Source organism: Daphnia carinata, chromosome 8 (assembly GCF_022539665.2).
Source record: "Daphnia carinata strain CSIRO-1 chromosome 8, CSIRO_AGI_Dcar_HiC_V3, whole genome shotgun sequence".
In the NCBI taxonomy this organism is placed as follows: Eukaryota; Metazoa; Arthropoda; class Branchiopoda; order Diplostraca; family Daphniidae; genus Daphnia; species Daphnia carinata.
In genome coordinates this window covers 4278761-4294797 of record NC_081338.1, presented here as the reverse complement: position 1 = coordinate 4294797, position 16037 = coordinate 4278761, and the positions used below count along the sequence as shown (strand labels likewise).

The following is a 16037-nucleotide window of genomic DNA, read 5'->3' as shown; positions in this document are numbered from 1 at the left end:
TGCCTGACAATTTTCCTATTATTTTCGAGACATCGGCAGGGGGTTAAGACGTCGTTGGGGGGGTAGAGACGGCGAAAAATAAAAATGTTAGAAAAAAAAGGGGGAGACAAGCGCACGGAGAGTGCAGACGGTATAGTACGTGATTTTATGGGTCGACAGCTTGTCTATATTTAAAACATGGAGCAATTTTGTGAGGGAGAGAGAGAGACAAAGAGAAACAGGAGCAGCAACAGCCGGCCCTAACATTATTTCATATTTTTTTTTTACTTCCCCTTTTTTTTCCAGCTTACTGGAGAACTTGACATTGGTAACCCAACGTTGGCCAACGGACCGTTCCAACTAAAAAAAAAAGGGAGGGAAAGGTGGGTAAAGACATTCCGGACGAGTCACACGGCCATTGAAACCCATTGACAAATCCATTGAAGAGAAGGGCGTGAGCTTTACAACATAGCCAAAATATTTGCCGACATTCCTTGGCTCTCACAGCTGTTCTTCGAAAACTTTATAATTTTTTATTTAAAAAAAAGAGAAACGGTTGTCAATGTGAGTGTAAAAGGCGTGAATCGTTACGGTCAGCACATGATGTTTTGTGGCCGTTAAAAGGGATGGCACACTCATAAAAACGGAGAGATTTATACGAGTACTTTGTCATCGCAGTCATTTCAATCGGTTTCAATACCACACTTGTAAAAAAAAAAAAAATGAAAGGGCGCTTAAGATTTATTATCCAAATTATTAATGGCAGTTTGTCCTATAATCCCCCCCACGCCCAAGATGAGAGAATCTACGATGCCAACTGTCACGCAGTCATTCTTGGCCGCCATCCAAACAAAGAGTTTTCGTCGATTAGTTAATGAGTCAAATATCGGTCTGACATTTCAAATGTTTTCGCGCCTTACTTTATTATCCTGTTTATTATTTTTTTTATTAGCTTTTTATTTTGTTGATACAAAATAAAAGACAAAAAGGATCTACGGAACTTGTGGAACGTTTCCAAACTGGTTAGACACCGTGAACAGCAGCTTTCGTTGTCATCCAGAACGTGACTGTTACACGAAATCGACGATGAGCGCGATCTATTTGAATTTAGCGAATGCTACCGACGAATTGTTTAGCTCAAATCATTTTCGGCACATCGTGAAACGAGTCAATCGAGATGTTGAAGAACCCACAAAACCTCTTTAGAAAAAAGACTTTTGGAACACCTTTGTTTAGTTTCCTCTTTTTTTTTTGACGTCATCGTTACGTGATGTCGAGTAGTTGGCGGAGCTCTTTCGTTCGGATTAATCATAAAAGAAACTTAAAGGTGGAAAGAAAGTCGACGGGCTGATAAAACACGCCTTGCTGGCCAACCCCAGAGAGACTGTTATATTCTTTTGCACGTACATTTTGAGGTCTAACCATGGAACTTGCCTTCCACTCTCGATGGCCAGGGAATTGGAAGTTGTTTCCTCCAACAAAAATTGCCGTCCCTGTTTACCATCGATTGAATACATCACACACACGACGTGTGGGCTGTACGGGGCAAAAAATGGCAGTCGCGACGCACCTGCTGATGGCTGTTCGATAACGTGGCCGGAAAAGTCACGTAGAAAGGCAGCAGTGACTCACAATGTGTCCACGATCGACTTCTTTGGGTCAATTTTTCTTTTTCGCCGAACGCACGAATCGTTAAAAAGAAAAAATAAGAAGAATAAAATATTGATGACACCCTTTCAAAAGATGCAGCGTAATGCACCGTGAATAAGTAATATGGCGAAAAAGGGACGTACCCAATGAAAACGGCAGGACGGAATAAAAGAAAAAGAGACAAGGAAAGAAAAATTCCTATTGCAGCCATCGATCAATTTCCTTTCTCTGGTTTTTATACGGTGCTAGACTTCAATCGTGTCACGCCACGTTGTTGGGTAGTTCTCAACAAAAAGAAAAATATTTCAAATTGAAATGGCGTTATTAGTAAGAATGTTCGCTTATATTTCGACTAGCTCTAAATCATGCAAATTGCGGGGATAGGGAAAGATAATTCAATTCCATTATCGTAGCGCGCGTTCCAGAGAAAACGGGAAGACGAAGAGGATGAATGTCATTGCGAGTTAAGCAACTGTCGTAAATCCTCCGGGGAATAGACGGGCGCCGAACAGGATCGATTTCGACAGAGGTAAGCAGCAGCGTCGCTTCCCATTTTGGCCGCTTTCATGGCCATTAATGACGGCCGTCGGCTAGCCAAGAACGAAGCGCCGTCTTGAGGTGGTCGGCTCGAATCGAAACGAATCACCACTTGACCCAGTAAAGATCTTGGATGCGTTACGGCTTCTCGATAGAGTTGACGGCCAAGGTCCGACGACCGAGATCCAACAATCACTACCTAATCGGGTACGGAAAGAGAAAAAAGCCAAAAGAAAGAAAAAGGATGAAAGATCGCACATCGCCTTATTAGGATTGCCCGCCTACGTCCGTTCTCATTCACGAAAAAAAGGAAAGTACACACGCGTAAAAAAAAAATCGATACGCATTCACAGACTGGGCAAGGGTCAATTACATGGCGGTCCCACCTTGATCTTGGCTGGACACGAGAGAAATCGATTACAAAAAAAAACGTTTCCTACGGCCATGGGATCGCTGTACAAGTTGACTCGATGCTGCCCGCCTTTTTTTTTGTTTATGTTTACCGACTGTTGAATGGGGATTGTCTTTCCAAATACGCACGACGGGGGGTGGGAGAATAAAAAGAAAGCCATTACCTCGGTCGGTGATTCCTCGTAGAGAAGTAAGGCGGACGTCATTTCGGGTAGAGAAAGAGGGATTTTAGCCAGCCGCTCTTGGAAGAGACATAAGGTTTGCTCTGCTTTATCGTGATAGTCGCTCCGATCAACGGCGATGGCCAGCCGTTCCAGATTGCCCACGGCTATCGAATTGCCCGATGGCTCGGCTCCGTCTTGCTCTGAAAATCCATCAAAACGTGATTGTTGTATTATAAAATCAAGTCGTGAAAATAAATACAAAACGTGAATTTTCACCTTCTTTGAGTCGAATGAGGATGCTAGTGTCGCCAGCTGGCGACGTGAAATATCCACCTTGTGACACGTCCCAAAAAAGCTCATCCTGCTTTTGTTGCAATTCGTCCGCCCACTGGATCCATCTTTCATCTTGGCAGGCCGTATACAAATCCAGCAATCCGCGAATAATGAATGCGTAATCGTCGAGGAATCCCGCGATCGGCTCGTCACTGCAACCCATGAATTAAACCATCATAGAAAATATTATTTATAACCGACTCACTACAGTGCATATCTTCTTATCCATTTTTATTTTTACATTTGAGAGACTGCGTCTTGTCCGTTGCGGTAGCAGCTTCGAAAGAGGCGTCCACTTTGCTGGTCAAACAGATGCTGGCGCACGAATTCGGCTGCTTTGGCGGCCCTCTCGACGTAAGTGTTTTCCATCAGGACAGTGCCGGCTTTGGCGAAGGCCGATATCATCAAACCTGTGCATAGTTGTTACTTTCATTTTTGTTTTTCCTTTCTCTTTTTATACAAAAAGGGAGAAAATTCTAGGACATTAGCGTCATACACACTCGGCGCATTGTAATAGACCCGCCCTGAATGCAACTCACCGTTCCAAGCGGCCAACATTTTATCGTCGAGATGAGGACGCGGCCTGCCTTGGCGGGCCTCCCGCATGGCTGATAAGGCCGTCTTCAGCAATTCCCTCAAAACGTCCAACGATAGTCCGAACTTGGCCGCCGTTTCCTCGACGCTACCCCGGATAATCAGGACGTTCTGGCCCTTGAGTTCATCATGCGGATCCTGAAACAACAACAGCAACAGCCAAAAAAGAAAAAGGAGAAATCAGTGGCTTGCATTACGTTTCATTGATCGGATCATGTCTAGCCGGTGACTATACAAATCTCATTTATCCTGCCCCCCCCCCTTTTTTTTAAATAAAAAAAAAAATTCTAATAAAAATGTCAAAGAGACGGCCGAAAGTGGTAAGCACATGCCAAACGATCCTTGCGAGTCCAAGACCTGCTGGTAGACAAAAGAGCCTCTATAACGGGGTGATAAACAAACGTTTTATTGGAGAAAGGCAAAGAAATCCAACGATCCGTCGCTGGCCTATGGTCTCATCGACAAAAAGCTAAAAGAAGGAGTAAGCAGCCCCGACGACGGGCCGAGGGGACATCTACTAGGACTCAAGGAGCTGGCAAATATAAACAAACAAACAAGAAAAGGTCCATACGACAGCGGAAAATGTGAGCTCCGAAGGTCTCGAGTCCCAAAGTCATAAAAGAAGTCATGTCGAACGCGCACAAGAGCTTCTGTTGGCAAATTTCCAGAAATAGGTCCTTAACAGAGGATAGCTCGAGGCAAACAGTAAGAGAATGGGGGGGGGGAAGCTTTCACGTCAGTCCTTTCATCCGCCATGTCGACTGCAAATGTCCAGCAGGATAAAGACAGGGTGCCTATAAAAACTTGCTCCCCCCTCCACCCAAGGTCTGGCGATGATACATCAACTGATTGAATATCTTTTGGCTCGTTCACCACCAGGCTACGGCTTTACTGGGCATGATGGAACGGAAGGATGTGCGGTATCTGTCCCGGATAAAATCATCGGCCATGAATAAGATAAACGGACCTGATAGGGATCCACGTTGCCGTTGGGTCGGATGTCAAAGTGATGGCAAACAATGTCGGCCACTGTGACACCAGCCCTGACTTCAGGAGGAACACATTGAGCGGCCAAAAGAGACTGAATTTCTTTGTGAGTCCACACGCAGAAGGCTCCTTCGCGTTTTTCCTTTGATCTGACTTCCGGATAGGAATCAGCATCTTCTGCGCTGGGAATTTTGCAAGAAGAAACGTGACCAATATGAATGTTGATGTTATACGTGTTGTAACAAAAGGAAAATGAAAAAAAAAAGGACAAGGAAACATCGTGTACCTATAAAATCCGCCAGATGGATCGCTCAGGTCGTTGCTGACGTAAGAAAGGATATCACTGACGACTCTGGCAAAATCTCCGTCGTTTGTCAGAAGGTAAGCGTCCGTATAAACAGAAGTCAACTGAGCTTGATCGTATAACATCTTTTCAAAGTGTGGCACATGCCATTTCTCGTCAGTCGAGTAACGTGCGAAACCCTGCCCATTTGTTTAAAAATATATATATATGCATGACAATGTGTGCATAAAATGTATCTGTACACGTCAACTGACAAAATAATAGATATCCTTACCAGTGAGACGTGATCAAAGATTCCTCCTTTTGCCATCATGCGTAATGTATGCGTGCACATGTCCAAGGCAAAACCAGCGTCAGATCCATCGTTGAGAATTTTCCAACGCAGCAAAAAATTCATGTTAACCGGTTGTGGAAATTTCGGAGCTTCGCTAAAACCACCAAATTTGGGTTCGTAACTGCGACGTAACTGCTTAAAACACAGGTTTCCACATTCAGCAGCGTTAGGAACTTGATTTCCTTTACCCAAAACGGCCGCTTTTGTCAACATGGCCATAATGCTCTCCCCGGAGTTCTGGAACTTCTGCGGGCTATCTTTCCACTGTATCGACTTGAGTATTAGTTGGCGATAAGAAAAATACGCTGAAATCCCAAAATACCTGTTGAGCCAAGGATTTAAGAATTGTTGTGAAACCGGGCTGTCCATAGTAACGATCATCGGGTGGGTAATATGTGCCGCCATACACTGGTTTTAAATCAGGTGTCATCCACACACTCATTGGCCATCCACCACGTCCTGATATGGCCTTTGCAGACGCATTTATCAACTGTCAGATGTATTCTGTGCGTAAAAAAAATAAAGACTATTACCTGAACAAAATTCATGTACATTTTATCAACATCTGGTCTTTCTTCTCTGTCAACCTTAATGCTTATGTAATTTTCATTCATCACTGCCGCAATATCTTGACTTTCAAATGATTCTTTCTCCATGACATGGCACCAATGGCATGTTGAGTAACCAACTGAGAGGAATATCAATTTATTTTCCTCTTTTGCCTTTTTAAAGGCATCTTCACTCCAAGGATACCTGATAAATGTGCAAACAATTGTATTCGTTACTGTCACAATAAAGTAAGAATATTACCAGTTCACTGGATTGTAAGCATGTTGCAACAGATATGGAGACTTTGATTTAATGAGCTGATTAGGATCAGGTTTAGATCCAGAAGTGATAGAAGAATGGGCCATTTTGTTAAGAATCCTTGCTGTATGTTGTGGGTGGAAACTACAATTTTTCAGTAGGCTGCCTGAAGTACAACACTTTCAATTAGCTTTAGGTAGGGTTTAAAAAAAATTTACACGATCAATATTCGATTTCCCCGACACAACGTGTTTTCCCAGCTTCATATCCCACTGCTAATTCAACGTTTCGATAACGTCTGCCCGTAAAAACAATGCAGTAGGAATGACGAAACATACCTGTTTTAAAGGCGCATTTCAATACCATAATGATCTTAAGCCCTAGAGCTTCTTTTGGTTGAAATCATTCCGTGTTTACGTTCTTTGTAGCAGACAAACTTCACCTAAGAAACAATTCATCCTTCCGTTAACGATGGCAGCCACGCCGCCATCTGGTCTTGAAAAGCAGAAATTCACGGGGATTACGTAATTCGAGTAATAACAAGCAGCATGAATGACGTTTAAAAAAACGAGTTTTATTATCATCATTAAGTTGCTATGATGATTTCCGCCTGTTTGATTAATATTCCCACCATCGCCAAACTTAGATAACTATGTAAGTGGTATTTTAAATTTATTTCTGTTACGATTCCTTTAACAAGCCGTACTGCTATAGCCGTCAGTGCACTTGTCTTGGTATGCAGATACATTTCTAACAGATAAATTCCTAAACCTGTCAACACGTCAGCCAATTGATTTATGAATTTATGTATTATAAATGATTGTTCTTAAATGTGACATTCTTGGCTGTATAGCGACCCTCCCATACGACATTAGAACGCTTACGCCCGATGCTACTAGACAGCTGTTGAAGGAAATCGCATTTAAATAAAAAGAAATCTTTAACATCCATCATCAAAAATGCAAATCTTTATGCAATGTTTTTGTATCTTAAGCATCGCTGCGCTCGACAAACTATTTATCCGTACCATCGCTATTGAAAACATGATGGCTTCTTTTACAAAATATAAAATGTCATTCCAGTAACCGGAATATTTCGCCTATGAAAGATTAGTGATAGCCAAAAGCAGGAAACGAACGACAAACAATTCGTTCTTTGTAACCTGTCATTTCCATATAAAACATTTTTCCATAATTTTTTGTAACCTTGGCATTCACGGATTTTGGAACTGAGATGATCAGCTACGAAGCGTGTAGAATTACTACATGGCACTTACACTATCATTAATCATGACAGTTGATGAATAAAAGGAATATCAAGAAGGCGTCGCACATAACGAAGCAGAAAGAAACCTGCTGAATGCTTCTATTTTAAACGTGACCAACCAAAATCCTTGAACTTCTGCAGAACAAAGTTGACTCGACTGTCACCGCACCTTTCTGTTTCCATGTATTTCTCTTGCCTTCAAGGTAAAAAAAAAAAAAAAAAAAAATAACGTCAAACAAGGACAAGGACAATGCCATTGTACCGACAGGTTTTCTGCCTCTTTAAAATTAACATAAGTTGCCATTCGGGTTGACGCACCCTGGTTGTAACAGACAGTCACGCGAAAAAGGTTTTGATATTTTTTGGAAATCTACTTTGGTTGGTTTCGTCTGTTTCATTTGATTTTATCAGTGCTTGCCACCTGATGGAGTATTCTACGTCATTCGTTGATGGAAACTGGATTACTGAATGGAATGTCGCTTTGGCACCATCGAAGAACAGGACCAATTTGAAAATGATAACGATAGCCAGGAGTTAGCTAAATCAAAAAATAAATAAATAATGATTATCAAATACCCCTCACGAAAATACAATTCACTACCTCTGTTAGCTTGAAACACATTGGTAGAGGAAGTGCTGAGATGACAGCTGCTTTAAACCAGGGAGTGTTCATTGATGGAGAAATGTCATTTTCTTTCCGAGAATATAGAAGGTAAGATTCAATTTGATTAAGCTGATCAGGAGGCAACATCGGTATTGTCCATTCGATTTGGATTCCTGTTAACATTCGAATACTTTAAATCTTTTCATAATTTGCATCCCTACTGTTGCTTTTACCTTCTTCAGACCGCGTTAGTTTTAAAACTGGTTTAAACATTGTAAAATTATTCAAATCATAAACTTTTAGCGCAGTTACGTTATGAGAATGGGAAGCCATTCCTTCATTCGAGATAGCTATCAGATCAGGAAGGTTTCTTTTTCTTCTATCCGATTTTGGCAACTCTAATTGAGCAGGGTAGCCATCAGGGTGTGACGTCAAACTTTCGCAGGTGTGCCGTTCTTGCTGTGTAGGGACAGGTTTCAACAGCGGCGGAGAAGTGTTATGCAAATCCGGCGTGCATGTTTCTCTGGTAAGACTCTCTTCATGGATACCGATCAATGGTGGCGGACCACTATTTAGTTCCTTTGGAAATTGTTGCTGCGTCTGTGGCTTGGGCGGAGGAGGATGTTGAGTGGAACGCCCCTTTTGCGCGGACCCGGCAACCAATGGAAGCTTCCAAGTTCGGTATATTCCAACTGATTTTATCCTTTTTTCGAAAGCCTGCTGCTGCCTTCGTTTAAGGATCGGCATCCTTTGGACATGTATCCCAACTTCTGCAACAACCGAAGGAGCAACCCGTTTTTCGTAGATTGCCGATGGATGTGCAGGGGCGAAATTCCAATAGGCTGATGCGTTGTTGAATTATACCAGTATTTTTTTCTAGAAAGAATTAAGAACAAAACAACATAAAAAAAATACATGGATTAATTTTTTTCCAGAGTTTTTAAATGCTCACATTAATTTGTGGTATCTCTCGACTGAAGCTATAGTCGAAGCATCTAAAGTTGAAATGCGACAGGATAAACGACGCTTTCGATCAGGGTGAGAATAGAAATCGCCAGGTGAATTCTTTTTCGGCGTGGCAACATTCTGAACCGATGTACCAGCTGATGGAGGCGTTTCGATGGAAGAACGCGATAATACATTTGCAATTTCATGCGATGAAGAAGACCTACGTCTTTGAATGGATATAGTTGATGATACAGCTGCGTGGCTGAATTCAGCTGATTGGCATGATGGTTGTAACGAAGGGGACCTACCCATTAACGAATTTTCAGTCGCGTTAGCAGATTTGTCTTTGTTCAATGGAGGTACAAGTAAGGTGACGTTATCACTCGTGATCCAAGGCAACGTGCGGTCCGCTGTGAAATTCATGGCCTGTGTTATGGGTAACGCTGGAGGGGTGACACAACTGGACGAAGACATTAAAAAAGGTGACGCTTCAGGTTGGCTACAAATAGTTGTCGGTTTCTTGGACAGAAGAAAAGCAGTCTGATCAGTTGGTAGCGGAGAACTAGTAGATGGATTAATTGTAGGTTCAGTCGTGTCTTCATCAAGTTCCGTTAAATCAATTTCTACTGGAAGCGGCAAGGTCTGATGGGACTCTACTTGCCCTCCTATTTTAAGCGATTTTATAGTGCAATGTTGATCGTTTTGCACGTCCGATGAAGACGTTGGTGTAGGCCAATCTTGCGTGGTTGTGGAAGACACAGAAACATCTACTGAAGCCATTGACTCCTCTCCTGAAGACGTGTGGCCTGACTGTACATCTTCAACCTGAAATATTGAGATTGCGATAACATAACTATAAACAAGGATAGTCTCTTATTATTTTTTATTCTTGATATTCACTTTTCCATTATTTTCTCCTATAGCCATATTTTTTATCGCATGGGTTCTTAACTAGGCTGCTTACAATTATTTTCTAATATTTTTTTTTGAGGTTCGAAACCTTAGTTTGACCTTTAGAGTACAAAAGCGAAAACCAACATAGCCTCGAAAGGCTATGTAAGGATTTTAAATATCTAAAAGTCGATGCTTCAAGGTCATGTTCACAAGACGCAGATGCCAAAAGCTACAAAGTAATTTTCTAATTCGTAATTGCAAATCTTATTCACACCATACCTCATAGACTGGTATACTATCCGGCTTATTTTTAATGCGCACTTGAAGACCAACGTTCCTCGTTAATTTCATCGGTGGCTCCCTCTCACCTTCTGAGCTTATTGCGTACTGACGAATAACGGCAGACAGATCATTTACCTATTGTCAACAGACAAACAAAACACGCATAAAAACAAGGAATAACCATTTACTAGAAAATCACATTTACATGCTTCTGAATAGCGTCAATCCGGTTTTGATATTTCACAAGCTGTACCTCGGTTTCATCCACTTGTTCTCGGAGCCAAGTGTTGTAATGATGCTGACTAACTACGGCTTCCAACCGGCTTTGGACGATGTTCTCCAACTCCTTAATTCCACGTAATTTCCCAATAATATCACCCATAAGCTTGTCGCTTAAAATTAATTGATACATCTCCAAGAAAAAAGTTACGGTACCTTCATGCAAAATCGTTTGAGGGCAGAAGACACCATCTTTTGCGATTCGTCTGCCTCTTCAACGTTGATGGATGTAATTTTTTTAGCTTCTTTGCTTCGACTTCTCGTAACACGAACGCTATTGTTGTCAAAATTTCGTGAAGTGGCAATAGGCGGCGAAGACGAGCATTGATTGAAATCAAGCTTGGATGTTGACGACGTCACAGCGCTGATGGCTCCATTCTGTGCTACTGCACTGGCCCTGCCAAAACAAAGAGGCGTGGATGAATGAAACGAGGAGGCGAGACCGTGCATGACTTTGTGGTTGGATGCTCGAAAACAGACTACAGATCGCCACTTATAAAAACCAAGGTATACTGAAAAAGCGTCTTGCATTAACCGGTTTTCAGAGGGGAAAAGATACTATGAACATTCCTTATCCAGAGATTTGTTAGCTAGCCCTTATCCACACCGACGGGGGTTCTAGCGCCACAAAAATGGATTTAGTTAAACTGGAAAACATTTTGGGGGCATTTACATCATTATGTTCGTTCGTGAAAGACCTAAGGACAGTCCAGGGGATCTCCCGAGCGCAACAATATCTTATAGTAGAAAGTCACGCCATTGCCGCCCATAAATTTTTTTTTTCCTAACTTGTGCTTTCGGAACAGGAACGGAAAGAAAAGGTATAAAAACGATAATGGCTTTTCTCTTTTTGCGTTGGCTCGTAAGCCGCCGCCAAAACGATTGCCAAAATGTTACTTGAGGTCATAGACCATGGGCGAAGGCTGCAGCACAGGTAAAAGTCCCGAACTAAAGCGAGTACAAGACGTAAACGGAATTCCTAGAATCTGTATAGAATATCCAAGATTATTTCTGTTGCATCATTTGGTTGGCCTTGGACTCGCCAAGCGTACAACAGCTAGTTTGTAACGCCCCATCTTCCGCGAAACAGATAAACCAGGCCTGTCAATAATATCAATCATAACCTTTAAACGAGAAACTAGCAACGCTTAGTTACATTATCAATTAACTTCTTTTGTCACATTTGTTTGATTACGAGTGAATGCAACAGAGATCTGTTCCTATACTTCTTTCTAGATTTAAACAAAAATGTTCCTTTTTTCAGAGCCTGAAGATGTTTGTATCCACAAGCTAAAAATTTAAACAAGTTTAACGAGTATTACAAACTTAAAATGTTTAAATATCTAACTCGTTTCAAATACCTGAGGACGAAACCTTCCAATTCGTAACAGTTGAGTGATAAACCTTTTGGTGTTTCACGGGATTCTATCTTGCAATGCCGATGGCGTAATACATTTCCAGCGCTATGGTTGTATGTGATGAAAAGAAAGAAATTTCGCACTTTACCGTTGTAACCGCGGGGTTAACATTTCGGAATAAGGCATGCTGCCAGAAACTGCAGGTGCTCGATGAAACCTTGAAAAGGATGAAAAACAACAAGGGGTGAGCTATAAAACAGATGAGAACAATGTTGACGTTCTTGAATTAGTGGCCTAGTAGAATTATGACATAAATGTTTGATTCAAGTACTGGTCAACAACGCTTGCCTGCTGCAAAAAATTGGCCTGCAAAGTACTACCAGAATACGGCAAGTCTTTTTGAAAACAACAAAACTTACCACATGCCTTGGCCTCAATTAAACGAGTGATTCCCTTACCGAATAATTCCATTACAGCCAGTCGAACCTTTCCCTGCTACCTTATTCGGACTCGTGAAAAACATGAACATTGGTCATTGGCCTAAAATTGTCATAAACATTTCCTTATTTTGACTTTGCTTTTTCTTACTCGATTTGGTCTTGCCCAGCTGCAACGACACGATCTGGTTTGAAGAGAAGGAGAAAACATTGACCTCATCACCGCCAATAGCTCCGCCTTTCGAACTCATTACAGTGGCGAAAACATTGTGAAGAACACACAACGGCTGATTTTTTCTTACGTTATGTAAGTTCGGGGTTAAAGAAAATACTTCAAAATACCAAGAGCTGTACTCATGACCACATTCGAGAACGGGGCCAAGAACAACTGACGAAATGGCGCGAGGCCCATTCTATCGTTGCAATTAGGGGGTGAGAACAAAGGGAAGGAAATTGCGATGTTGACGGATAGTGATAATTTTCGACAATTTGATTGGTATACCAGCAGCACTCTGCCAGCAGCCATCTTTTATCCAAAAGCCTGAGAGAGAAGCACAAAAAGATTGACTTCACGAACCGTATATGATACCCTCCAGAGCACCAGCGTTATGACGTGCATTGAGAAAGCAAACGAAAGTTGAAAATCAGTTTGGCTTTTCGGAAAAGAAGTCAAAGAAAAACATTAAGGAGCCATACAAATGGGGCTGGTTTAGCAACAAGAGCATAAGGGTGGGCGGGTATCTGCTTCGACATCAAGCCAAGATATATTGCTCCAGGAACATTGTCAGGTGTTGAGCCAGAAACCCCCGGTTTACAATCAACGTAACCATAACTTGGCACTTAGTTTTTAATTAAGGTCTTGTTGATTAGAATGAGCTGAATTTCTAGACTAATGTTCGTTTTTTTTATTGCTAGATAATAGGAGAATTATCCAATTTGATGACTAAGTTTGCCTGATACAGTTATGCTACAAACATTATTATGCATACGATGCCTAATAATAAACTCACGTCACAAACAAAAAGAAACGTTGGAGACTGATGGCAACTTGTGATATTACTGGACTTGGAAACAAGATCAACGTCCCTTTTGCAACAGAATGTTGCTCACCTTCTGTCACGACAACTGGTGGCACAATGAGTGGAGAAGAGAGTATCGTCGTCTGAAGAAGGGCAGATGCAGAAGCGCCAGAAACTTTGCAACACTTTCAAAATACAATTTTAAACTGACATTTGACCTATAAGCGCTTCTTGCTGCGATTTCTTCAAGAAATAACGTTATGTTTCAAGCAACTCTAGTATTCTGCAAGATATAGCAACCCAAAACTGGATTCTAGTACATCTCCTTTATAGGATATGTTTGACCCCAAAGCGCCCCGGCCTCGCCCCGACTACATGACGAAATAGTTGGCGAAATGCCAGAAAAATCCAGGAATCCCCTGTCTGTTAGCCATGAAATGCTACTGCCACATGCTAGTAAGAATGTAAAACCAACTGTGTACTTGTTTTTTTCCCTTTCTTTTTTGAAACTTCCTTTATGGTACTCGCTGATGAACTGGCTGACAAAAACTAGTTATATTGGTTATAGCCATTTGCGTGCAAGGAGGTTCCATTTAAGAATTTTCATCCGGATAAAAAGTTTCGCTAAAGCTGATAGTTATTTGTACGTGTATCGATGTAACATAGGTCTGCAGCCCACAAAAAGCCATTCGCATTGAGAGAGTTAATCAGCAATTACGGAACGGGTTCCATGTCGTGTCCTTGATAGCATCTTAGCGAACACCGTATACTTGGAAAACCAAACGAATGCAAAACCTAGCGTAACGCAAATTTTTTAAAATATCTTGATGGGAGAAGAAAATTACCATATACTTAATAAAAGTTTAGCTATTTTCATTGCTAGGTGAAAACTAGAATACGTCTTTCTAAATTGCAACTTTGCTGGAGGAAACTTTACAGATCCGAATTGAAATTTTTTGTCTTCTACTACTTGTATGATATTTTGTGGAGTGTTTATGCCATTCCCAAAGACGACGCAATAAAATAACCCAAAAAACTGGTTTTTTTTTAATTAATCACATGTAATTGGACAACCGAAAGCAGTTTTAGACGATACAGAAAAGAATCAGAGAACCGTGTTTTGTTTTTGTTTCGAAATCTGCACTTCTGCAAGTTAAATTTCCAAAAATCTTCAAAACAAGTGTAGTGAGTAGAAAAAACAATGGCGACCAGAGCTTTTCAGCAATGAAATCACTTTGTCTAAACACTTGCACACACTTATTTTTAAAGAAAATTGTAAATTTGATCAACGATTACGTATTCACTCATGACTGCGTGAATGTTAAGACAAGTCTCACGGTTCAGTTTTTATCATTTAAACCCTTACACCACAATTAATATCGAAACGTTTTTGCTTTTAGATCCTGGACGATGGGAATATCCATTTCGCAGTCCTCGTTTGTCGACGATGTATCTTTTGATGGTCGTCGATTACATCGCTCCCCCACGTATCCTTCTTCTTGATCGAGTTGCCCTTAACTTCTGGGTTCTTTTCCTCTCCAAGTCCAACCGCTAATTTCGCGTCGTCAACCATCGTTTTGTCAGCTAACAGAACTGTCGTACGTACTTCCATCACATCATTGCTCGTTAATCCAGGAGGAGTTACAATCTCCCCAGGATCGTCGTACCAATGTTTCCCGTGATGAACTGATAGTTCACTGTCAGAATGTGGTCTCTTTATTGAACGTGTTTCCCTCTTTGGAACCTCAACATTGTCTGCTGGTAATAAAGAGGCCTCTACGTTCTTGTGTGCTGGTTGGATCTTCGGTTGATTCTTTTGAACTTGAGCTTTGTCTTCTATCCGTGTAATGTCAAAAAAATCCGGATTCGATGAGTTATCGCTATCGTCGGCCATTGCCAAAACATTGTTGTTCTGTATGCGTAGCGAACCTTTCTCGAACTCTGATTGTTGGACATTTTGTTCTGACTGGTTTTCAGTATCCTCAAGTTTCTTGTCATCTACAACAGAAGGTTCCATTTCTGGAACAGTTATGGGTTTCTTAGAAACTGGAATCCTTTTGACGATTGGGCGGTCCCTTTTCATGGATAATGTCGGCCGAAAAGGTTCGTTGTAGTGACTGGCAGGAACGGGTCTAGCTTTGAACGACCTTGGTTTCAAATCGTCTACCTTCTGCATATTTTTCAGATCAGCACTGGTCTTGGATAAGGTGGGACTTGGTGGGCGACTGATCTTTTCTTTTGGAACATCTGGCTCAACTGAAGGGCCTTGAAATAATTGACATCCAAAATTGATAAGTTGATCCAGGGGATTCGGCCGTAGGGTCTCATCATGGTTACTGTTTTGCGACTCAGCAGTACTTGACGCTTCCACTATTTTCTGCTCCAAATCTGCCTGATTAGTTTTGATTTCCTCAACTTCACCAGACTTGTCTGTTTCAGATGGTGTTTCAGGTGGTGTTTCAAACTCTTCTTCAACTTGTTCTTCTGCTTCTGCTGCAGGCTCTGCCTCAGGCAGTACTCTATGCACGTCTGTAGTGGGTACAGCTTCTGATCTGAACAAAGACTGTTTTTCTTTAGGACACAACGCTGCTTTCTGTAGAGCCTCAAAACAAGCAGCTAACTCTAATTTTGTGACTCAGATAAATTGCAATTATCATTGCATTCGTTTATCAGTAAAGTCTTCAAAAAGAGACAAAGCTGCTCGGTTGATTGCTCAAGTCCAGCATGCAGACGCTGTACCATAATATTAGAGCAGTCTGTCATCCATTCGTCTGGTACACCATCGATCCGCCTCCTGAAAATGGCTGCCATGAATTTTACATTGTTTAACTTCTTCTCAAAATCGTCGAC

General features: G+C 41.5%; 2 protein-coding genes across 2 annotated transcripts; both read right to left on the bottom strand.

Annotated features, from left to right (window-relative positions):
* Positions 1–1970: 1970 nt before the first annotated feature.
* LOC130703583 (spermatogenesis-associated protein 20-like) lies at positions 1971–6578 on the bottom strand. Its single transcript, XM_057525009.1, has 12 exons — positions 6439–6578; positions 6104–6266; positions 5827–6046; positions 5616–5762; positions 5234–5557; positions 4942–5138; positions 4636–4837; positions 3614–3806; positions 3316–3484; positions 3018–3226; positions 2742–2941; positions 1971–2365 (listed from the first exon to the last, which is right to left on the bottom strand). Exons 1-12 carry the CDS (start codon positions 6464–6466, stop codon positions 2084–2086), a joined length of 2334 nt encoding a protein of 777 aa, XP_057380992.1. The 5' UTR covers positions 6467–6578; the 3' UTR covers positions 1971–2083.
* Positions 6579–7533: 955 nt separating this feature from the next.
* Positions 7534–10838, bottom strand: LOC130704178 (uncharacterized). Its single transcript, XM_059496664.1, has 8 exons — positions 10530–10838; positions 10300–10440; positions 10092–10229; positions 8923–9743; positions 8687–8846; positions 8204–8645; positions 7968–8143; positions 7534–7904 (listed from the first exon to the last, which is right to left on the bottom strand). Exons 1-8 carry the CDS (start codon positions 10821–10823, stop codon positions 7806–7808), a joined length of 2271 nt encoding a protein of 756 aa, XP_059352647.1. The 5' UTR covers positions 10824–10838; the 3' UTR covers positions 7534–7805.
* Between the last annotated feature and the right edge of the window lie 5199 nt (positions 10839–16037).